The 24616-nt window shown below is 37.6% G+C and overlaps 1 protein-coding gene across 1 annotated transcript in view; it reads right to left on the reverse strand.

The window, feature by feature from the left end:
• Window positions 1–7531: 7531 nt before the first annotated feature.
• Window positions 7532–24616, reverse strand: part of CYBB (cytochrome b-245 beta chain) — a 35544-nt gene continuing 18459 nt past the window's right edge. Inside the window, exons 7-13 of the mRNA XM_081125880.1 lie at window positions 24312–24441; window positions 21752–21844; window positions 16060–16313; window positions 15027–15189; window positions 13688–13834; window positions 11235–11359; window positions 7532–10121 (exon numbers count right to left, since the gene is read on the reverse strand). Of these exons, the coding sequence (XP_080982006.1) occupies window positions 9995–10121; window positions 11235–11359; window positions 13688–13834; window positions 15027–15189; window positions 16060–16313; window positions 21752–21844; window positions 24312–24441 (1039 nt within the window). The 3' untranslated portion in view covers window positions 7532–9994. The remainder of the gene's footprint in view (window positions 10122–11234; window positions 11360–13687; window positions 13835–15026; window positions 15190–16059; window positions 16314–21751; window positions 21845–24311; window positions 24442–24616) is intronic.

The raw sequence follows: 24616 nt of genomic DNA on the forward strand, positions 1-24616 counted from the left end.
TTTTATAAAGCCCTATTTAATTTTTTTACTCATTTTGTATTGTTTGTGAAATATTTGCCTACCTCCAAGATCATAAATATAGTCTATATTTTATTCTAGAAATTATATTTGTTACCTTTTCTATTTAGGTAACTTAGGTCTATGCTAATCACTGATTTTGGGGAGTGGTGTAAAGTAGGAGAAAAGGTTTATATTATACCATATGGATATATAATTGCTGTAGCACCATTTATAGAAGAGACCATCCTTTTCCTCAACTTAATTGCAATGGCACATTTGGTGTAAATCAAGTATGTATGTGTGTGTATGTATGTGTGTGTGTGTGTGTGTGTGTGTGTGTGTGTGTGTATTACACCAAATGTAAATCAAGCATTTATATTATTGCTTCAGGTCAGTTCACCATCTTGAACTGGAAGTGTCTGAGTTTTTGTTACCTATCTTAATCTTTTTCATGTCACTTGTGGGTTTCATGCCTACTTAGCAGGGCTATGTTTTTCTAAATGTTACACGTGTTTTGGATTCACTTGGCTAGTTTAATCTTTTCTTAGACAAGAGCTTATAATTTTCTGCTGTTTCAAGCAATCACCACCACCTGCAGCAGACTTATATACAGTAAGCAGGTCAAAACTTCCTCATTTCTTAAAATAACTAACTGTATTTTTAAATACCATTAAGAAAGAAGAACATAAAAAATTATTAGTAAATTCTATATTTTTCACTTTTAGCATATTTAAGGAATTCTTTTTAAAAGAATAGAACTTTATTTTTCTTCTTTTACTGCTTTAAATATTGTATAATTTTGATTTCCCCTCCTCACTTTAAAAGCAACCTAATTATTTTTATTTTTAATTTGTAAACAAATTTTACTTCTTTACACACAATCTACAAAAGTTCTCTTTTCTTTTCTTCCAGAAATGTGGACAACCCTGTACTGGCAATGGACATGTTAATTATACAAAACTTACAAAAAATTATACCTACTAATATTACAAAACTTAAGTTATCTGAGAACACTCTGGAATGAGTCATTCTCCATGTGTGTACTTTGCAGATAACTGAAGATTTACCTTTTAAACATAGGCAAAAAGTTTAACCATTGTGTATGAATATTTTAGCTGACTTAACATGACTTAACCCTTTAGTGAATGGACTATTAAAAACATCGCTGGCATTACACCTGCTATTGTACCAAATTGTAAGCTTTAATTAATAGTCTCAGTCCTTTAGGTTCTGACCAGTACAATGACCAGAGAAAAAGCTCAGTATATATAGCATTTGTTGAATAAATGAATAAATGCATCACAATGATGCTGTTCAGTTCTGTTGAGGTATATGGAGCTCTTTTTCCTTATACTAAATGACCCCAGACTGCTATGCTTCTGAGATGTTTTACTATGCTTATAGCATTCCTTTTTTGTCCTTTCTTTAGGTTCTCAGATGTCACTTGTAACCACTGTGTATATATAGTAATTCTCATTTCTTTTAACTTGGCACTTGGGGACTAAGGTCACTAAGCTTGTTATAACAAGTATAAAATAGCTCTGAGTGAATTTCTGATTAGTTATGCCAGGGTTTAATATACAAATATTCATGGATTTTAGGTTCTATTTTAATTGCTCAGACACTGCCTCCTGCCATCATTCCCTGTTTTTACTTCTATTTCACATAGTGAGATTGCCAGGTAGCTTATTTCTGCGTAGATGGAACAGCATGCGAGTTTTTGAGGTAGAATTATCTAAAATAAATTACCTGTTATATTTTAGGTGGCAATACCTTTGTGCTCCATGAGCCCAAGGACATTTAAACAAGTATGATTACAAATAAGTCATGAGAATTCAGACGATATAGTATTTTCCTCATAGTAAAGTTAATATGTTCATTACAGTACACCTTAGAAAAGCTTGCTATGACATGTAAGCATATGTATAATCACCTACATCTTCCATCTCTTTCATCAATTTTTTTTAATGTCAGTATCTTTGTTGTATAACAAATACCCTGAAGTTAGTGGCTTAAAAGAAGAACTATTTACCATCTCCCATGCATCTACAGGTCATCTGGGTAATTTTGTGGTTGTGAGCTAGGCTCCCTTATGCATCTGTAGTCAGCTGTGGGTTGCCAAAGAAGTTCTGTTAATCTTGGGCTCTCTCTCATATGTCTGGTGTTTTTGTTGATACTAGGATGAGTGCTCTGCTCTACATGTTTCACCTGGGAGCAAGCTAGCCTGGGTATCCTATCCCAGAAAAGGCAGAGAAGTAAAAGATAACAAAAGCATTCCAGGTTTCTTGAGGCTTAGACTGGAATTCACACATCACTTTTGATGCATTCTTTTATTTATTTTTATTTATTTATTTATTTATTTATTTATTTATTTATTTATATTTATTTTTGACAGTATTATAGATGTTTCCCATTCCCACCCCCTTTACCACCCTCCACCCAGCCCCTGCTCCACCCCAATCCTTCCCCACACTATTGTCTGTGTCCTTGGGCTATGTATATATGCACATATATTCTTTGGTTAATCTGGTCAGTGCGAGTCATAAGAATAGCCCAGATTAAAGGGTGAGCAAATAGACCACTCCTCTTTTAGGAAAGAACTGTAAAGTCACGTTGTAGAGGACATGGATATAGAAAGAAGTGGAAAATTTTTGGCAAATTGCAATCAATTTAAGCATTATTTATTTTTTCAAATAGAACAGATATATTTTTATTTGTTTACAGTTTTTAATTAAATTTATAGAGATGACATTGGTTAATAAAATTAATAATCACTCTATTCATTTTATTTTAATATTCCCTACCTTGTTTTGTTCCTTCTAGTTAATGCTGATACTGTCTATTTATGTTTCACTTTCTTTCCCTCCCTCACTCTTTGATATACAATATCTTAAAGAGGAAGATTTCTCAAAATGCACTTTTACATTGTAAGCCTCACAGGCACCACAAAACAAAAATGTACAATACATACATAAAAAAACTAAGAAAGGGGAATCAAAACATACCACTATGGAAAATCATCCATTTACAAAGAAAGGAAAAAAGAAAGAAAAGAAAAATGAAACTACCAAATGGCCAGGAAGCAATTTAAAAGATGGCAATAGTAAGTCCTTACCTATCAATAATATCTCAAAATGTTAATGGATTGACTTCTCCAATCAGAAGGCATAGAATAGCTGGATGGATTAAAAAACAACAACACAAGACTCAATTAAATGCTGCTTACAAGAGACTCACTTAAGCTTTAAGGACAAACACATACTCAAGTAAAGGGATGAAAAAAGATATTCCATGTAAATGAAAACCATAAGAGAACAGGGGTAGCTATACTTATATCAGACAAAATAGACTTTAAGCTAAAAATGGTAACAAGAGACAAAGATGATCACTATAAAATGATAAGAGGTCAATTAGTCAAGAAGATATAACAAATTAAATATGTATGCACCCAACATTGGTGCCCCTAAGTATATTAAGCATACACTAACCGAGCTGAAGGGAGAAATAGCAATACAATAATAGTATATGGAACATCAATACCCCACTCTCAACAATGGATAGATCATCCAGACAGAAAATCAACAAGGAAACATTGAACTTGAACCATACTTTAGATCAAATAAAAATAACACATATACAGAACATTCCATTCAACAGCATCAGAATACACATTTGTCTCAAGTACACACAGAATATTCTCCAGGATAGATCACACAATAGGTCAAAAAACAAGTCTTAGCAACTTTAAGAAGATTGAAATCCTAAGTATCTTTTCTGAATACAGTGGTATGAGGCCAGAAATCAATAACAGGAAGAAACTGGAAAATTCACAATTGTGTGGAGATTAAACAACATGCTCCTGAACAACCAATGGGTCAAAAAAATCTAAAGGAAAATAAAAAATACCTCAAAACAAACAAAAATGGAAGCACAACATGTCAAAATCTATGGGATGTAAAAGCAGTTCTACAAAAGCAGTTCTAAGAGGGAAGTTTATCGTGATAAGTGCCAGCATTAAGAAACAACTCAAATAACCTCACTGTATACCCCAATGGACTATAAAATGAAGAACAAACTAAGCCCAAAGTTAGCAGAAGGGAGGAAATAACACAGATCAGAGCATGCCGCGACCTGCAAGGGGAAGTGGGGGATCCTGAGAGGGAGCGACAGGAAATTAAGAAATACACGGAGACATATAAGACAGTTAAAGCTAGGGCTGGGTGGGACACTGCCCTCGGATGGAGAGACGGTGACCCCAAGCAAGCTCAGTTTCTTTATTACATACATCAAGATAACAGTTCTTTATGGCAACTGCGGGTAACCAAAAGGAACAAAAACAATCCCTTGGCAAGCTTTCTCGGAACATACTGCTTTGCTGCACCCAGAACAACATCTTGAGGGTTTTCTATTATTATACGCAGCACCCACTGTACACAGAAGTTGGCACCTGACCATTGTTCGGCTGATCACATATCCTAGCCTTTGGCAGGACACGTTGCACGCAAGCATAGCTCTGCTCAGGCCAGCGTGTCAGCCTACACAATGGACAGGAGGAACCTGTATCCAGACACGGCTTTGCCTCTGCCCCGGACAAGGTCCCTCAGGGTCTTCAGGGTACAGCCTTGCTCCTGCCTGAGTCACTGCCAGCCTCCAGGTTCAGCTGCTCTCCACAAGAGCAGAAATGAAAAAATAGAGACCAGGAAAAAAATAGAAACAAATCAGTGAAACTAAGAGCTGGGGGTTTTTGTAAAGATAAATGAAATTGACAAACTTCTAGCTGGAACTCAGAAAAAAGGAGACAGGACTCAAATAAAATCAGAAATGAAAGAGGAGACATTACAACTAATACCACAAAAATACAAAGGATCATGAGAGAATACTATGAACCATGAAATGCCAACAAACTGGATAACTTAGAAGAAATGGATAAATTCCTAGAAACATATAACCTACTAAGACTGAATCATAAAGAAATTAGAAAATCTGAAGAGACCAAAAAAGAATGAGATTGAATTAGTAATCAAAAAATTCTCAACACAGAAAACTCCAGGACCAGATGGTTTCACTGGTGAATCCACCAAACATTTAAAGAACTAACTCCAGTTCTTCTCAAACTCTTCCAAAAATTTAAGAGGAAGGAACACTCCCAAACTCATTTTACAGGACTAGCATTTTCCTGATACCAAATGCAGATAAGGATACTACAAGAAAAGAAAATACAGTGGTACCTTGGTTTTCAAATGTCTCCATTGACGAACATTTTGGTTTACAAATGCCAAAATCCCCGAAGGAAATGTTTTGGTTTTTGGACATACCTTGGAAGTCGAACATGCCACACAACTTCCACTGAAGGCAGGATCCTGAGGCCTACCTGTTGGCTATTGACCCCTTGGTTTTTGAACATTTCAGAACTCGAAGGTCTTCAGGAATGGATTACATTAGAAAACCGAGGTACCACTGTATAAGCTAATACGCCTGATGAATATAGATACAAAAATTCCTAACAAAATACTAACAAATCAAATTCAACAGCACAATAAAAAGATTATACATTATGACACTATGATCCAGTAGGATTTATCCCTGGGATGCAGGATGGTTCAACATGCACAAATCCATAAATGTGATATACCACATTGATGGAAAGATAAAAATAATATGATTATCTCACTTGATGCACAAAAAGCATTTGACAAAATATAACATCCTTTCATAATAAAAATGCTCAACAAAATGGATATAGAAGAAACATACCTCAACATAATAAAGGCCATATATGACAAGCCCACAGCTAACATCATACTCAATGGTGAAAATTTGAAGGCTTTCTCTCTAACATCAGAAACAAGACAAGAGTACTCACTCTCATCACTCTTATTCAACATAGCACTGGCAGTCCTAGCCAGAGCAATCAGGCAAGAAAAAGAAATAAACAGCATCAAATCAAAAAGAAAGAAATAAAATAGTCTTTGTTTGCAGATAGTATGATTTTATATGCTAAAAAGACTGGATGAAAGGCTATTGGAGAAAATGATATTTTTATGGTCACAAAATAATCCCCAAATATTATTACTACTTACAAAAGTAAAATAATACCTTTACATTTATAACAGAGAAATCTGGTGATTAAACTTCATACCACCAATAACAGGACAAACTGACAATACCTACCTCCTGAGGATACAGTGTCACCTATACATGACTATAAACTAAATGATAGTTTGTATCAGTGTTAAATTTCTTGGACTGGTTCATTGTATTGTAGTTATATAGGTTAAAATTATTGTTGTTTGAGAAGACATTATTTGGTGAATTATCACATTGTATGCTTTAAATATCTTACAATTTTATCTGTCAACTGTACCCCAATAAAGCTGAAAATTTTAAAATAAATAAAAGTAAAAATTAGCATGAATTGGGTTAATCAGTGTTTCTACACTGAGATATCATGATACTTAGGTGGCAAAGAACAGGTTTATACCACCACTGTTACCTAGCTATTCTTTTTTTTTTAATATATGTTTATTGATTTCAGTGAGAGGAAGGGAGAGGGAGAGAGACAGAGATAGAAACATCAATGATGAGAGTCATTGATCGGCTGCAGCCCGCAACCCGGGCATGTGCCCTGACCGGGAATCGAACCCTGATCGCCAGGATCCTAAGTCGACGCTCAACAGCTGAGCCACGCCCGGCCGGGCTACCTAGCTATTCTTCATACATAATCTGTACCTAGCACAATAGCTTTGAAAATATCCCTGGTTATTTATACCTTGTTTAATCTGTTAGTGTAGTATAAAGAACAAGGATATTTTTGCCAGAAGGATGTAGATTTAATGTTGACACAGTGACATAGTAGTTGTGGGATAGTTTGTGCCTAACATTTATCCTCACTCAGCCGCAGTTTTCTTTTTATCAACATGATTGGGATAAAATGGCTACCTTGCAATGTCCTGAGAGATTAGCTAAAGTGTATGGAAAATGTTTGGCATAGTAAACGGTGTTTACTAAATGTTAGCCGTTTCTATTATTGATACTTGTTTCAGGTAATGTCCTTTGCCACTGTGGCAGTACTTGCTGACTCCCACAGAAACATAGGCCTGTGTCTCTATCCATTCCTTAGTCAGTGGGTATTGTAACTGGTTGACTCATTTAGAACAATGGCCAACACAGAACCATGAGTATATATATTCACAATATCATTTGGTGACACCTAATTGCATAGTTAGAACTCAAGTGGAAATGAAAAGAAGAAAAAAAAAAAGAGGTCTTATGCTAAGGCTTCTTTGCCTTTTAAATTCTGTCCATGATGTGATGTGATATTTCCTTGTTCCTTATACCAGTGATGTGAGGGGTCACCAGGACATTAGCACAGAACTCAATACTCCGTTTTCCTTTCCCAATCCATAGATTGTACAGTGTTTGGCATGTCATATACAGAAACACAAGGAATCTCAACTTTACTGGGGCAGGAAAAAAATCTTTGCTATCTGAATCTACCCTTTAATACAAAGATCAACAACACAGACACCAAAAGAGTTCATTAACTTTAATAGTTTAGCACAGTTTTAATAGTTCTTTCTAAGAATTATGTCCCAGGGACCCCCAGGATATTCACATACCACACCTACAAGTAGTCAAATTTTAGAAATGCAATATTGCCAAAGCAGGAGAAGTAAGGAAAGCCTTTAGAGCCTTGAGATTAAAACAATGCTTAATCATGCTCTCAATTCTTGTTACTAGATGCTAAACACTAAATGCTAAAAAAGCTGGGCTGGTGGCTTGGAAAAAGCATGAAGAAGAAAGCTCTCAAAATGATGAGCACTTCTATACTCATTTTTTAAAAATCTCATAACCAGGATGACACAGGATAGGTCTCTCTATTTTGGTAACCATGTTGATGTCAAAGGGAGAAACATTTTCAGAGCAACAAATAGAGTTGGTTTTATTTATGCTACAATATGTTAGTGAGGGCCAAGATACCCAGACTTCTTATAACTGTGGTTTCCCCTTTTGCTCACACTTGGTGTCAAGAATTGAAACTAGGAACACAGAGCCAGAATCACTGTAGTAGCACAATAAAAATGTGTTAAATGAATGAACTTATACTTGGCATGCAGTGTGAGCAGGCTGGACCTAATTTTCTCTAAGTAGAAACCTTCCTGGGACATTTTGGGGAGGTGACATTCCAGCAGCAAGCTTGACTTGTCAGTGCCCTGGCAATCCCATGAAATCCAAAGAACAACTGAGTTCTTACTAGTTCATCCCAGTCCCCTGAAAATGCCCACTCAGCCTCAAAACTTGTGACCAGAATTTCAGACTCAATATCATATATAGTAAAATTAAAATGAATATGTGTATGCTTCATTCAATTACATTCAGTACATACAAGACTTTAAGTCTGGGGTAGAAACTGAGCAATGTGAGATCCCTTTCCCCCACCTTAACCTTTTGCCTTTTTAGCTTTCTCTCACTCTCTTATTGTCTGTCCTCCTTCCTGCCCCTTTCTTCTGAACTCAGTCTTTTGCCCTTCCCCCTGCTTTCTTCTTTTGCTTCCTCATTACTGAAGTTGAATAATTCTAAATATCTGTGGCTCCAGAGGGTTGGTCCAATGAAGTTGTTTTTAGTTCCCAGAAATAAGAGCAGTTGTAAGAAAAAGAAAACGGTTTCTGGCTGCATTAACAGTGATTTAGAGTCTCTTTTGAACACATAGGTTTCGAGGACATTCTATTGAGTGTGAATATGGTACCTACACAGTAAGCTGGGGATTTTAGTTTCTAGGATATAAATTTCATGGTGATGATAATGATATGATGATAAAACAATAAACAATTAGTCACACAGTGAGATCCACTTAAGTAAAACAAGTGGTGATGCTATTTAAAGCAGATGGGCATATCCAATACATATTTGTCACCATTCTTAATTTCAAATTCACAAGTGCTGGCTGGAGGAGATCCTTTCAGGCAGTAAATCAGTTTGCATTTCTTTCATAGCATAGAGAGCAAGACTAAAGGAGCCAGTCAGAATTACTGCAGGAGGTCAGTTCTCTGCTTTCATCTCCCTTCTCTCCATGCTTCAAATAAGAATATGAGGGAAATTCCAGGACACCCTATTGGTTACTATCCTTAGCCTGTTCCTACCCTCAAGAGCATAAGGTTCCTTTGGCCTATAAGAGTAACAGAAGTTATTTCCTTAGATAATTCTTTTTAAGGCTTTAAATTAATTCTACCCTGACACTGTATGGTTCTAAATGTCCTTTCACTCATTCATTCATTCAACAAATTTCCATTGAGTATCTACTCTCTGCCAAGCATGATTGTAAATGCTGGGTAATACATCAATTCCAGTTATTCTAATATTCTTTTGTAAGAAAAATCTTTGACACAATTGATATGATCTATTGGTAAACTGGAATATGCACAAATGTCAATCCTGTCACTATTAAGTGTTGAATCATTCTCAGCATATCTTATCTCTTAACTCTTTGGAAAATTTCCTTCCATATGACAATAATGAGAAAAAAAGATGATACAAAATGGAAAATGAATAGCTACATTCTGGTTTTCTTCTTCTTTTGAGGAGCATACAAACCCATTTCCAGGCAGCTTGGTACTGTGGGAAGACTACCAAACCTGGAGTCAGATGGCTTAGATGCATCTTAGCTTCATAACCTTCAGGAAGTTACTTCATTTTTTGAGTCTCCATTTTTTTATCCTAAAAGCAGTCCAGGAATCTTTGCCCTACCTTCCTCTGGCATAACTGATAGAAAAAATAACAACACTGAAATAATGTTTGTAAAAGTGATCTGAAAACCATCAAGCCCTATTCAAATGCAAATTATCACTATCAAACAATCTGATGCTCCTTTCAGGGAAAACCTTCACATTAGAATTTCTTTTTCTCCATTTTTAAGGGGGAAATTTACATGATCAACTAGCATTATTTGGGCATTTGGCAGTATAACCCACATTTATTTCCTCATGAAGTAGACCAATTAGAAGTTTTCCTTATTGAAAATGAAATGCACTCCCCGAGGGCCAGATTCAGAGTTGGAGATGCTTTGTTTACTGAGGGTTTCAGCCAAGGCTTCAGGTCCGCAGAGGAAAACTCCTATTCTGGTACTTTGGGGAAAGAAAGAAAGAAAAAGACAGTTTCAGGCTTTGGGATGCCATAGATTACACAGTAGTACGGGAATTTCCAAATGATTTCAGGCCCCAGGGCACAATCCCCTCTGCTCCTCCTTTGTCTTTTCTACAAATGGCTGAGTTCAGATGGCCCTGTCGGAGAGCTGCTCAGCCCTGTTTGTGAAAGCAGCAGGATACTTCAAATGGAAATTAACTTCCCTGGATAATGACATTCAAGTAGGGTTTATGGAAATTTCTACTACAGAAAAAATGGTGGTGAATTTGTGAGTTGTGGGTTACTTGCCTCCAGGGCTCTGTGTCCTCCCAACCCTCTCCAGCATCCTGAAATCAGGTGCAAATCCGGTTCAGGTACAACAACTCTGCCCACAGCTTGGTGTGGCTTTATCCCTCTACATTTTAGAGTCTGAAGCCCTGCTTCTCAAGGTGTGGTTCCAGACCAATAGCCTCAGGGGCAACTTTTTAACAATGCAGATTTTTGGGCCCCACCGCAGATCTACTAATACCAGCACCTGCATTTCGAAAAGATCCCCCAAGTGATTTATATGCTCATTAAAGGGTAAGCAATGGCTTAAGGGTATATGTGTGGAGATTTCTTGAGTTTATCATGTATTCTAGCAAGATAAAGGATCCCCTCAAAGTTTCCTGATGGGTAAAGTTTGAGTGAAGGCAGAAAGGACCTTGAAATGTCTGTCAACTTATGATTTTAGCCCCAAAAACTAAAACCAAAAGAGGGAACAGTGTCTCCTTAATAATATGTATAAATTGTAATAAATTAAAAGAAGTAGGGACACTAGTGAAATTTAGAAGGTGAAAGAAAAGAACCGACTTATGGCCCTATTAGGAGGAGCAGGATTCAGAAAGTCTGAAGTGGGGGCCTGAGAGTCTTTGCTTCTAATAATTCTCCAGGTAATTTTGATGTGATTAAAAGACTCCTATTGAAGTCAAAGATATGCAGAACCTTCAACTCGGTGTAAATACAGGAATATTGGTATTTTCATTTTCAATATACAGATCTAGCCATGTTTGGGAGCTGCTGCTTTTAGGCAGACCATGAGCCTCAAGAACACCTTGAAGTGGGAGATGCCTTACTTTGGGTGTTGACTCGCAATTGTCTTGAACTCATTATCCCAGTTGGGCCGTCCATACAAAGTCTTTTGTTTCAAGCCTGTGATGACATCTTTCTCTTCATCATGGTGCACAGCAAAGTGATCGGCCTGCAGGAAAGGAAATGAATTTAGAAAAAAGGGACATACTGTAAAAACACGTAGATATATTTACATGTCTCACAAAGCAAGCTCTCACTACCCATTCTAACAATATATATATATTTGGAGCAAAGCATTCTGAAGGGTAGAAGATAAAAAAGATGAACAAACTAGGTCTCCTCATACAATTTATAATCTAGAAGGGCAGACCTTGAAGTATCAATATGAATAATCATATTTGTAGAAGAGGGTATGATGAGTGCCATGGAAGAGACACAAACTTCTCAATGAGAGCAAAGAAGGGAGTTAAGGTGGGAGGATATGGGATGGTTTCAGGATGGCATCATTTGATTCAGGCTTTGAAGTGTGGGTAAGATACAAATTCTCTTACTTATTTTTCTCTCTGCTCTATATGTCATCTGCTCTACCACTTCATCTCTGTGCCAATATACTTCCACTCCCACTCTTGGAGGACAATCACTAAGCATTAAAACAACCATTGACTAAAATGCACTCATAGCCTGGCCGGGCGTGGCTCAGCGGTTGAGCGTCGACCTAGGATCCAGGCAATCGGGGTTCGATTCCGGGTCAGGGCATATTCCCCGGGTTGCGGGCTCGATCAATGACTTTCTCATCATTGATGTTTCTATCTTTCTCTCTCCCTCTCCTTTCCTCTCTCTGAAATCAATAAAGATATATTTTTTAAAAATAAAATGCACTCATATTTTGATAACATAATGAGACATCAAATCAAGCTTAAAGCCAGTCTGTGTGTGTGTGTGTGTGTGTGTGTGTGTGTGTGCGCGTGTGTACATGTCACATATTGATTTCTGCTACCATTCTAGGGAGCCTCAGTTTGAACAACAAACATGTTTTATAAAAGCAGTTACTTAAATTTATTTAAAATTAAATTAGATTTTAAATCCACTGGACAGGGGATGGATGAAGTTAAGAAGGGTGGTTACTCTGGTTTAATAATCATCTAGAGCCTAGTTTGGCAAAGCAAAATAACTCTTTTTCAATACAAATAAATTTCCCATAAAAAACTGTATCTGGCTCTTTAAATAACAAAACTGTAAAGCAATTTATATATTATAGATTTTTTTCAGAATTTCATTTTTATCAAATATTTTTTGTTGTTTTGTTTTTAAATTACAGAAGTCACATAAAACCACTTTTCTGGAGTAGCAATTTTCATGGTCATGTCAAGACTCTTCTAAGACTTAGAGAATCTATGCTAAATAATATGCCAAAACTCAAATGAGAAAAGGTCAGTTTTCAAGGTACATGGGGAAGATGCCCAGGATTGAGGAGCCACTGTGATACTGAGATACTGGTCAGGATAAACAGAGACTCTTGCCTGTAGCTCTTCTCTCAGTGACAACTTATGCTGCTTCCATGAAAATAATTAATGTTTGCTTATTTATAAATATTTTATCCCCTTGGAATTAACTTGTTTTAAAGTTTCTCAACTGAGGCATTCTTGTCATGTAGGGCTAGATAACTCTTTGTTGTCGGGGGTGTCTTGTGAATTATAGAATGTTTACATTGCTAAATGTCCCTGGAGGGAGGGGAAACATACACACACACACACACACACACACATATATATGTCATCTATGTTAGATATATTTTGATTTATTTACAAATTATAATAGTGAACTACTGGGAGTTGCTAAGGGTCCAGCTCTTGAGCATTCTGACTCTGCTAATTACTAATTGGATGCCCTTGGACAAATGACTTCACTTGTTTTAGGCCTTGGTTTCCTCATCTGTAAAATGTGGATAATAATACTGGTTGCTTCATAGGGTTGTTGTGAGGATTCAATTAGACAAACTACATAAACACTAATAATAATATCTGGCCCATAGTATATGCTTAATAACTCTGAGCAATTTAATACTAGTTTAAAAATATACTGTGTATACTATAAAACATGCACAAACATAGAATTAAAAGTATGTACAGTATATGTATGTATGTGTATCTATAAAAGGAGAGAGAGAGAAAGAGAGCTAATACTTTCTTCTCATTACCCAGTGGATCATCTGGTCCACCTGGTTTGAGACCCCCTGGTGGTCTAATAAGGTCGAAGTCATGCCTTTTATTCATTGTCGGCTCCTTAGCTTTGATCTGTTCCACAGATATCAACTTTAAATATAATCTCAACAGTCTGAACAAGTGGGGATACTGAGTGAGAGTGAATGGGCTGCGTCACCAGAATCCATCAACTGTTATTAGTAAAAACAGTGCACAAGATACTCCAATAGCCAAGGGGAAGTCAGTAAGCCCTGGGCACTGTGGGAAGGACCTGAAATTTGGGATCTTGTCCTCACCTGTGACTCATCCCAGCCGGTGAGGTAGATGTTATAGCTGAGGAAGTCAGCATTATTCCTTTCCTGCATCTGGGTCTCCAGCAACTGTAGCAAGTCTGCAAACCACTCAAAGGCATGTGTGTCCCGGCACAGCCAATAAAAGTAGATCTGAAAGAGGATGGATCATAAAGCAGATTATATTTAAGTAGGACCTGTCAGAATTGACACAAGGATTTCTTCCCTCCTCCCAACTTTTTCTTGCTGCTTAGAAGGTCTAGAAAGAGGTTTTTAGAAAGCTCTGGGCATTTGGCAAGCTGGTTCACATGAACCTGCTCTGGCCTTCATATCGGCAAGGCAGTAAATGAATTGTTTGGCCTCAAAAACGCATAGTTAAGAAAAAATATTAGCCCACCACTTTCTCTCTGGGTCTGCTCTTGCCATCCCAGAATCCCTGTCCTCTTTTGTACCTCCTTTCAGAAAGACCACTGGAATTTAGACTAGTAATGGCTGCCACAGGACTACTTTCCTGACTGCTACTGCCTGAGTTCCTAGGGAAAAAAGTAGTTCTACCCACACCTTCCTCACATAGAAAAATGGAAAAGGGGATAATAAAAGGTCATGGTAAGCTTAGTGTTCCTATTAGAGGTAATCTCTAAGGTTACTAGAATGTCTCAAGTTTTTTTAAAGATGTCCTTTATCAGATAATGAAGCAAAATTTATATGGGACATACAAAATCCTCTGGGAATTTATTCTGAAGAGATATCCATAAGAAAGTAAAAGTTACATGAAAGACATGTCTCCTGCTCTCTTATTGGGGGGCTGAAAATGAAATCTGTCTTGATCACTAACCTAAGATGATAGAAAAATTATTCTATATCCTCTCAATGGAACATGAAGGAATCATTAAAATGATTATTGTAAAGCCTGCGACAACACTGAAAACACTGTTTTTAAAAAAACGACATGAAATTGTACATCCTCATCAGTTACAACTTTCTAAAAGAATGTAAACATGTGGGAAAATATTGAAAGAGAATATACAAACAAGGGTAGTTATTGGGTTGGGGTTGTGAATATTTTCTCTCTACCTCAACTTTCTTCTGAATTTCCTGTAATATACTATTCTATATAGTAATATACAAATACAGTATATTACTTTTACTAATGGGCCTGTTTATATAGAAGAACATTTAACTTATCAAATAGCCCTTTTAAGAGAATCCTGCCTCTCAGGAACCATCCCGAGCCTGCCTACACTTCCCTTGGTCTCTGTCACCTTCAGCCACAAAGCCTCCCTCGGGCTTCACTGGTAAGAGTGTGATGGATACTCCAAGCCCTCTGAGAAATGATGGAACCTACCTTTTTGAGCCTCAGATTGGTGGCATTATTGCAATATTTGTACCAGACTGACTTGAGAATGGATGCAAAGGGTGTGACCCCAATCCCTGCTCCCACTAACATCACCACCTCATAGCTGAACACATCTTCGCTGGCTGTGCCAAAGGGCCCGTCAACCGCTATCCTGGAGGGAAGCATAAGAGGAGATGGTTACAGACATATTTTACACTTCAGAGTAAGATGGAGCACACATTATTACTGGGGGTGTGCAATCTGTCATTGCAAACCAGGACAAGGCATCTACGGGGCACTTTATTTTGTGCAACAGCTTTAAAGTAACCACCTTAGTGTCAACATTGGGGTTGGAAGGACGAAGAGGAATTTTTAGCTTATTGAAAACATTTGGTAACTGTCAGGGGTATTTTGTTCATCTCTCCACCACTCTTCACCCACAACACACTGACATACACACACACGCACATCTGTATTTCTTGCTAGGGCATCCCACGCTTGAAATTTCTGCTTATATTGCACATTGAAGTAAAGTGAGAAATTTCTACATCATAATATCTTATAGATTTAATATGTCCAATTTTCATCTGTCTATTCATTGAGTTATTCAACAAACTTTTCTCCAGCATCTACTAAATGCCTCACATCATGTTAGGCATGTGGGGAGAAGGAGGTAAAATGAATGATATATGGCATTTACCCTCAAATAATGTATAGTAATTATACTTTAAGAATATCTTTAATACACTATAAGTTTGTTAGAAAGGTTAATATACCTTGGACTTGATCCTTATATGCTGAAAGGAATTTTGGCATGTTCATTGTTAATATTTGATTCAAATATTTTACATTTAATATAAGAATTATAAATATATGCACAAATACACCACATACATAAAATGGGGACTATAGAGATAGCTACCTATATTTGTAGAACCTGTGTGTTTTGTCAGACTCAGGAGATAGAGATGGGAGGAAAGGAGCTTTTTAATGTCATTTTTCCTTACCTCATACACCTTTGCAATATGTACTTTGTACTCACTTAGGTAGTTTCCAGGCATCTTGAAACTCCTGCTTATCACAGCCACAAGCATTAAACAGTCCCTCCGTCCAGTCCCCAACAATGCGGATATGGATGCTAAAAAAGTCTTCCTCAGGGGCAGAGGTCAGCGTGAAAGGGTGCCACTCCAGCTTGGACACCTTGGGGCATTTGACAAAAATGTATTGCCCCACCTCCATCTTGAATCCCTTCTTCTTCATCTGTAGCTCGATGGTTTTGAAAGGATGAGTGACCACCTATAGAACAAAACATGTCTCTGAAAACTACACTTACAAAAAAGCTTGCTTTTTCAGTATCCATATGGATGAAGAGCTTAGCTAAGATGCCACACCCAGGACCCTTCTTCAGGGCCAACACAGCATTTCCTGCAGTGGGTGTGTCTCTCATTGGGCACTGCCCTTGGTTGTAGCCCATGGCCAATGAGCAGCTGGTGCAGGGATACAAAGGTTTGGCCCCTTTCCTCAATTTGGGACAACTCGAAGGTGCTATACTAACTCCAGCAATTCCTGTAGGATCAGCTGAGGCTGCAATTGCAAACATACTGAGGGTCAGCTTTTTCCTCTGCCTAATCTTGCCTTTCTTTTCTTTGATGGGTTCATCTCCTGAGCTGAGAACATGCCCCAGCAAACCTTCCACATTCAGTTTTCTGTCTCAGAGTCTTTACAAGGGAATTCAATTTAAGACACCAACTTATTATCACTTTTTTTTTCCCCTAAGAAGTCAAGGCAGGGGCTAGAAACAGAAAGAAGAGAAGGTTTCCTGCTCATCCTTCCTGTTTCCCCAGAGAATGAGAGTCTTAGCAACTGGATAGAAGAGGAAGAAGACCCCATTGGCAAGTTATAGCAATATCTCGCAAAGGCTAACTGTATTTGTCTGCCTTTGTCTTGAATCACACCTTGAACCTGTCTGACTCCATTCATTTTTTCTACATTTTGTCTTATTTGGGGAATACACCATCCATCTCTCTCAAAGCCAGATGCTACCTACCCATTGCCATCCATCCGTATACGTGGGTGTTAATAACATCTTTGTTTATAAAAGCAAAAAATTGGAAATAGTCTAAATGTACATCAATTGATAACTTGGTAAGTAATTTTTAAAAATAGAATGCAATAGATCCCAAGATGGCTGCGGACTGAGTGGAAGCTACACTGACACTGTCTTAAGACTAAACTGGAATTACAACTAAAATAGAGGGAAAACATCCTGAATAATCAACTGAAGACTAGCTAGAGAGAACCCTCATAACCAAGGTCATCAAGTGGAGATGAATAGAGACTGGTAGAAAGTGTGGAGGCGTGAGATGGCTGGCGGGGATCCCACAGGCAGCAGCTGAAGGTCTGGAGGGATATCTCAGCTGTGGGGGGTTCCCACTGAGAATTCTGGGGTCTAAATCCCAAGCTGGGCTCCCCAGTAGAAAGTACCACAACTGAGAAAGGTGCCCACATAACATCTGGCTGTGAAAAGCAGCAGGGTTTCTGTCTTCCAGGAAGAAATGGCTGAAAATGCAGGCACCCTCTTAAAGGGCCAATGCACAAAATTTTGTGTGCAGCAAATCACCTTGGGCTCTGGCAGACGGAGGGAGGAGTGGACTAGAGCTATGTGAGAAAAACCCAAGGATGCTTGCCCTGGGGAGAGAGCTCAGAGGGGAGCCATATGGATCCCTGTGATGAGTCATTTCCCTATTCAGCAGAAGACATCGTTCCTAGGCAGACAATTTGTTGCTTTTGCTTGGAGGGGGGAGGGAGAAATTGCCCCACCCTGCTGGAAAACCACTTGCCCCACCCTGTGAAGTTTACACCTTACTGTGGTGTACAGTCTGAGGCTCATTAAGAGACTCAGATTAATCTTCCTGCAGGCAGAGGTGGGCCTCTGGGTATTTTGAGACTTTGCCTGATATGCTTCTTGACCTGAACCTTGGAAAAGCAGACTTTGGTGGGCATCTTGGTACTGTCCAAACACACCCAGCCCCAGCAGAGTGGACGACAAGTTGTGGATTGTTGATAGCTCCAAACAGGGTACTGAAGGCCAGTCACAAACAGTGTCTAACATTGGCATCCAAAAAGACTGGGAGTCCTAGCAGATATACTTAATACATAGAAACAAATCCAAACAGGCAGCCAAAATGGGGAGACAAAAATACAAGCCCCAAATGAAAAAAAGAGAGAATTATCCAGAAGAAGAACTAAATGAAATAGAGGGAAGCAATCTATCAGATATAGAGTTCAGAATACTGATCATAAGGATGCTCAAAAGCATGAGAAAAAATATGGAAACTATGAAGGAAATTAAGAATGACATAGGAGAAATAAAGAATACATTGGAAGAAATAAACACCAGATTAGTGGAAGCTGAGGATCATATCAGAAAATTAGAAGACAGGGTAGAAAAAAATCACTCAATCAGAAAACTAAAAAGAAACAACAATTTAAAAACAGGAGGACAGTTTAAGGGATCTGTGGGACAACATGAAATGTAATAATATCCACATCATAGGATTGCCAGAAGATGTAGAAAGCAAGCAAGGGTGAGAGTACCTGTTTGAAGAAATAACGGCAGAAAGCTTTTCGAACTTGGTCAAGTAAAAGTCACACATGTTCAGGAGGCACAGAGAGTCCCAAGCAAGAACCCAAAGAGGCCCACACCCAGACACATCATAATTAACATGCCAAAAATTCAAGATAAAGAGAGAATATTAAAAGCAGCAAGAGAAAAGCAATCTGTTACCTACAAAGGAGCTCCCATAAGGTTGTCAGCTGATTTCTCATCAGAAACTCTACAGGTCAGAAGGGAATGGCATGAAGCATTCAAGGCAATGAAAATCAAGGATCTGAAACCAAGACTACTCTATCCAGTGAGGCTATCATTCAAGCTTCCTAGACAGAAAATGGCTAAAGGAGTTTATCACCACCAAACCAGCATTGCAAAAAATGTTAATGGGATTGCTGTAATAAGAAGTAGAAATAGAGAGAGAAACAGGCATAAAGAATTAAAATGGCAAGAGATAAATACCTATCAATAATAATCTTAAATGTAAATGGATTAAATGCTCCAATCAAAAGACATAGGGTAGCTGAATGGATAAGAAAACATGACCCAGATATATGCTGTCTACAAGAGGCCTACCTTAGAACAAAAGACTCACACACGGTGAGATTGAAGGGAAATGGAAATGAAAAATAAGTTAGGGTAGCAATACTCATATTGGACAAAACAGACTTCAAAATGAAGGCCATAACAAGAGACAATAAAAGTCACTACATAATACTAAAGGGAAAGATCCAACAGGAGGATATAACCCTGGTAAACATATATGCACCCAATATAGGAGCACCTAAATATATATATAAACTTCTGGAGAACTTTAAAGGGAAGATTGACAGTAATGCAGTCACAGTAGGAGACTTCAACACTGCACTGACTTCACTGGATAGATCTTCCAGACAAAAAATCAACAAGGGAACAGTGACCCTAAGTGACACACTAGATCTGATGGATTTAATTGACATTTACAGAACATTTCACCCTAAAGCTGCAGAATATACATTCTTCTCAAGAATGGATAAAAAATCTGAGGTACATTTATACCATGGAATACTATGCAGCTGTATAAAAGAAGGATCTCTTACCCTTTGGAACAGCATGGGTGGACCTGGAGAGTATTATGCTAAGTGAACTAGGCCAGTTCCAGAAAGACAAGTATCACATGATCTCACTCATAAGTGGGATCAAATGAACAAAATAAACTCATGAACAAAACAGATTCAGAGACATAAAAGGATGGAACAGACTGAGGAATCTCAGAGGGAAGGCGGGGGTGGGTGAGTAGATGAGGAGAGATTAATGAAAGAACTTATATAAATATATACTTAACCCATGGACACAGACAACAGTGGGGAGAAGGCCTGGGGGGGGGTGGATGCGGGGTGGAGGGGATCAATGAAGGGAGAAGGGTACATCTGTAATACTTTCAACAATAAAGTTAAATTTTTAAAAAACATTAAAAACTAGAACACAATTAAAAGCTTTCATTTCAATACAGTAAGTAAGATATTGTTTCTTTCACGATGCCTGAAAAGCTTAGAAGGATTTCATATGTACAACTAAAAACAAACCAAGGGATATAAAAGAAAAGAAAAATCAATAGAAAAAACAGCAATTTCCTAATGTTGACTAATCTTGCTGAACTTTTCGCCAGTGAGGAAGAATAGAATGGGAAGTCCTTTTAATAAAAATTGCCAAACATTTCAAAAATTTGTGATTTAAATATATCTTACGTGATAAAGCTGTAACCAACTTCCTTTTATTGCTGAAATAAAGAGTTATAAAAGCTTCATTTTGAAAACAGAAAATAAAAATTTATCAAAATTATTTTGAAAATTATGTTCACCTTGTTGCAATTTTGTATGGTGAAACCAATTTTTACCACATAGCAATTTTGCTACCACAGGAAAAAATTAAGATTGAATTTAATAAAATAAAATGTATTAGGGAACAGTATTATCACTGGAATACTTATAGAACATACCTTGTTTCTTATGTGTGTTTATATGAGAAGAAAATAAGTATCTGTTTTCTTCAAAAAAAACCAAAAAACAAGTTTGCCTTAGAAATATGTTTAAGGGAAACACTTGTCTGGTTAGTCAGTTCTAGTCTAGTAAGGGAAATTTTGAGATAGCTCTTTTTGCTGATCTGTGGTATTTTTCTTATAGTACGATATAAGTATCATAAAAGGAGAACTTTTGTGGCTTTTTGTATTTCCAGATTTCCAATGTCAGATGGACTGTCTTTATTATGACCTCCCATAGTAGCCAAGAAAGAAAAGTTAGGGTGAAGGACAGGAAGAATTTGTGTATTTTGCAAAAATAACCCATAGTAGGGTTTTGGCAAATACTTTCTGAACTGAAATAACTTTAATTAAATTTTATTTGATACAAATTGTCTTGTCTGGTGTTTCCTGCAACTATAATAAGAAGTTTCCATTTCTATTTATTTAACTGGATTTTATTTATTTATTTATTTATTTATTTATTTATTTATTTATTTATGTATGTATCTATTTATTTATTTAATAATGAGAAGCCGCATAGATTGTTGGGGAGAAAACCACTATATACTTGGAGCTAGGAGACTCAATTTTAGATGCAATTTAGTTAATAACTTGCTTGAGACTTTGGGCACTTTAATTTTGTAGCCTCTGACTATATACAAAGCACAGAAAAGGAGATAAAGGGGACCTGGGAAACTATCTCAACCTCAACCAGACCTGGTCTTGGTTCCTTGGTTCTTTTGGCATCTGAATATTTTAAGGCTCAATGTATGCCCTTTTGAACTTACCTCTTGCTTCTCCTCTCTTAACTAATCACATTATCACTTTATGTCCCTCCCCTCTACACACACACACACACACACACGTACACACACCACATTCATTTACACAAAACATTTGGGTACATTTTCAACAGAAAATGTTAACTTCTAGTTTACCCAGTTAAAAGGCCCAACCATTTGATTATCAAGCTAAGTACATTGAAATTAACTAGGTTATCTCTCCGCTCTAAATTTAATCAAAAGAAACAGTAAAAGAGAGCTCTGGCTAATGATATAGAGAACTTGGGTAGACTTTTCCATGCTATAGTTAGATTCTATTACTAATTCCTAAACCAGCCAATACCTTGGTGATGACCACCTTCTGTTGAGATCGCCAAAACCGTACAAGCCTCTCACAGAGGTACAGGAACATGGGACCCACTATCCATTTCCAAGTCTGTAATCAGAGCAAAAGATTAAAAAATGAATGTGGGAAGGGGTGATGGCTAATAAAAGATTCATGGGGACAAAACATTTTAGAAGTCAAGTTAATCTTTGTAGGCTTTAAAAATATTTTATATTAGATTAGTAAATGTCTTCCAGAACAGAATGCATGAAAATATCTAAAATTAAAAGTTTGAGCCAGTAAAAATGAACATTCTTTAAGGCCATATTGGGGAACTGTATCTACAGTATGAAAATTTCCAAAGAGGAACTGTGCACAAGAATGGAATTTCCTCCTAGTGTTGCAATAGCAGTTGCAATAACCCTACAGCAGAGCAAGGTTGGTTTCAGAATTAATATTTCTCTAAAAGTTAGTATTTCAGCAACACCATATTTTTAATGCAATATTGCAAATGCTTTCAATTGTTATGTAGTCAAAATGTATTCTTTTGCAAGATGAGAAATTTTATGTAACAATTTAACTGTTTCTCCAATATCCCGGTAAGTTCCTAGGGACTATGCAATGCACTTGCTAAATAGGGCTAAACCGAAAGATTTTCAGATTTCTCTAGATTCCCTCCTTGTCAGAATCTGTGGTGTTTCAGAACACGGGAATTACCTTGTAGCACTGTTGGCTATATAAAAACATTTATGTCAAACAGATCCATCTTGGGACTCAGTAAGTTAGGTTCCTAGTTTAATACCTGACGTAGTAAAGAATTTTAGAAGGCAATACCATCTAAAAGATGACATTCCAGAATGGATTTCAAGAAGAAAATAAAACCATGAAGTGTTTCTCAGTCTCACATATGATCTATTAATTTTTTTCAGAAACTTATTATTGGAAGTTGAGAGCGCCTAGTTTAATACCTGAAGTAGCAAAGAATTTTGGAAGGCAATATCACCTAAATGTTCCCCTCTCTAGCCATAGTTGAAGAATATCTACCCTAAAAGTCAGAATGTTCTGCTAACGGCCTTTGTTTTCATGGCACAGGTTTTTAAAACAGTCTGGCATCACCCATCTATTTCCTGGGTGCCACCATGGGGATCCATTGAATGGACTTAGGCCTTGAACATTGCCGCTAACATCCTCCAAAACCCAGAAGCTCCTCTGAGGTAGACGCCTGTTAAGGAAGTGGTACTCTAACTCCAGCCACCTTCGAGGAAATGTGCCTTCTCCTAGCCTATAAGAGAACCTGAAATACAGTTCTCTTTTTATCCTTCCTGTTGATGTCTGCATATAGTGAGGACAGTTCACTGAGGTGTCTGGTTGCTTTTATTAATGAGCAAGGATGTTTAAAGATGTTGAGTCCTCAAAGTACACGCTGTGTCTAAAGGAAGAGTAGTCCTATATTAGTAGAGTAAGAAAACAAAAAAGAGAAAATGGGATGGGAAATTTACCATTATAGTGTACTCTGCTTAAGAAAAAAATTATATTTCTGCTCAGAAGCCCTGTACAAATGTTGTGGGGATTTTTGGGCTAGCTTTATACCCATGGCTAGCATAATAACCAATAAAGTACACTGCTTGCCAAGGGAGAAAAATATGAACATCATAGGGCCCACTTCTCACTCTACGGAGCAGAGATATTAAGAATACACAAGCCTGGATGGGCGTGGCTCAATGGTTGAGCATCGATCTAGGATCCAGGAGATTGCGGTTCGATTCCCGGTCAGGGCACATACCTGGGTTGCGGGTTCGATCCCCAATAAGGGGCATGCCGGAGGCAGCCGATCAATGACTGTCTCATCATTGATGTTTCTATCCCTCTCTCCCTCTCCCTTCCTCTCTGAAATCAATAAAGATATGTTGTGTGTTTTTTTAAAAAACGAATACACAAAATGGAGTTTTTCAGAGCTCCCAACAAAAGAAAGTAAACATTTCGGCCTGTTACCCTCTCGTCACCCTTGCCACACTCTTGCTCTGCCATGCAGTGCCCTTGCATGTTAGGATGAACCTGGCTGTCCAACCTCTTTTATGCCTCATTGACAGGACCTCCCGAGGCCTAAAGGTAAGCCTATGTGTCACCTCATTGATTTCCTTCCCAGGTGCAAAAGCTATATAGAAGCCTCTTCAGATACTTCCCGGTATCTGAAGAGGCTCCTAGCTCCTTATAGGTGATTTTCTCACCTACCCAACTCAGCTCATGGTGGAATTCCTCTGAAAATCATTAATTGGCATTATTATGACCTTCACATCCAGAAGAGAAAAGATAGAACTTCTTGATTCAAAGAGCACTGTCAAAAACAATGTTTTTCCAAGTTTTACATCAGGATGTTCATCAAAGACCAATGCAAAGCTTACTCTTCAAGAAATAATTTTCTACTAAGTTTAGTAGGAAAAAAAGTAGATGCTTATAACATTCTAGCAATTCCATGACATTTATAATGGACAACTCTATGACATTTGTACATATTTCTTAGACACGGTTTGAAGATTTTGGTAACGAAACTGTAATAGCAACAATGAACTGTACATACCATAGGAGGGTTGCCATAGAACTGTGGGACTGGGCAGTCCTTTGTTTTTCCCCAAGCTGAGATGTTTTTACTACATAATGTTATGTTGTGCTCCAGCAAACTCTTTGGAGTCTGCCCACGTACAATTCGCCTGGGGAGGAAATGTAAATACAGATCATTTAGTAGCAGGAAATTAAGCAAATTATTTTATTTTATTTTTTTCAATCCTTACTTGAAGATAGGTTTTTATTCATTTTAGAGAGCAAGGGGGGAGGGGGGGAGGGAGAGAGAGAGCGCGCGCGAGAGAGAGAGTAACATCCACCTGT

This window comes from Miniopterus schreibersii (assembly GCF_964146895.1).
Source record: "Miniopterus schreibersii genome assembly, chromosome: X".
Classification (NCBI taxonomy): domain Eukaryota; kingdom Metazoa; phylum Chordata; class Mammalia; order Chiroptera; family Miniopteridae; genus Miniopterus; species Miniopterus schreibersii.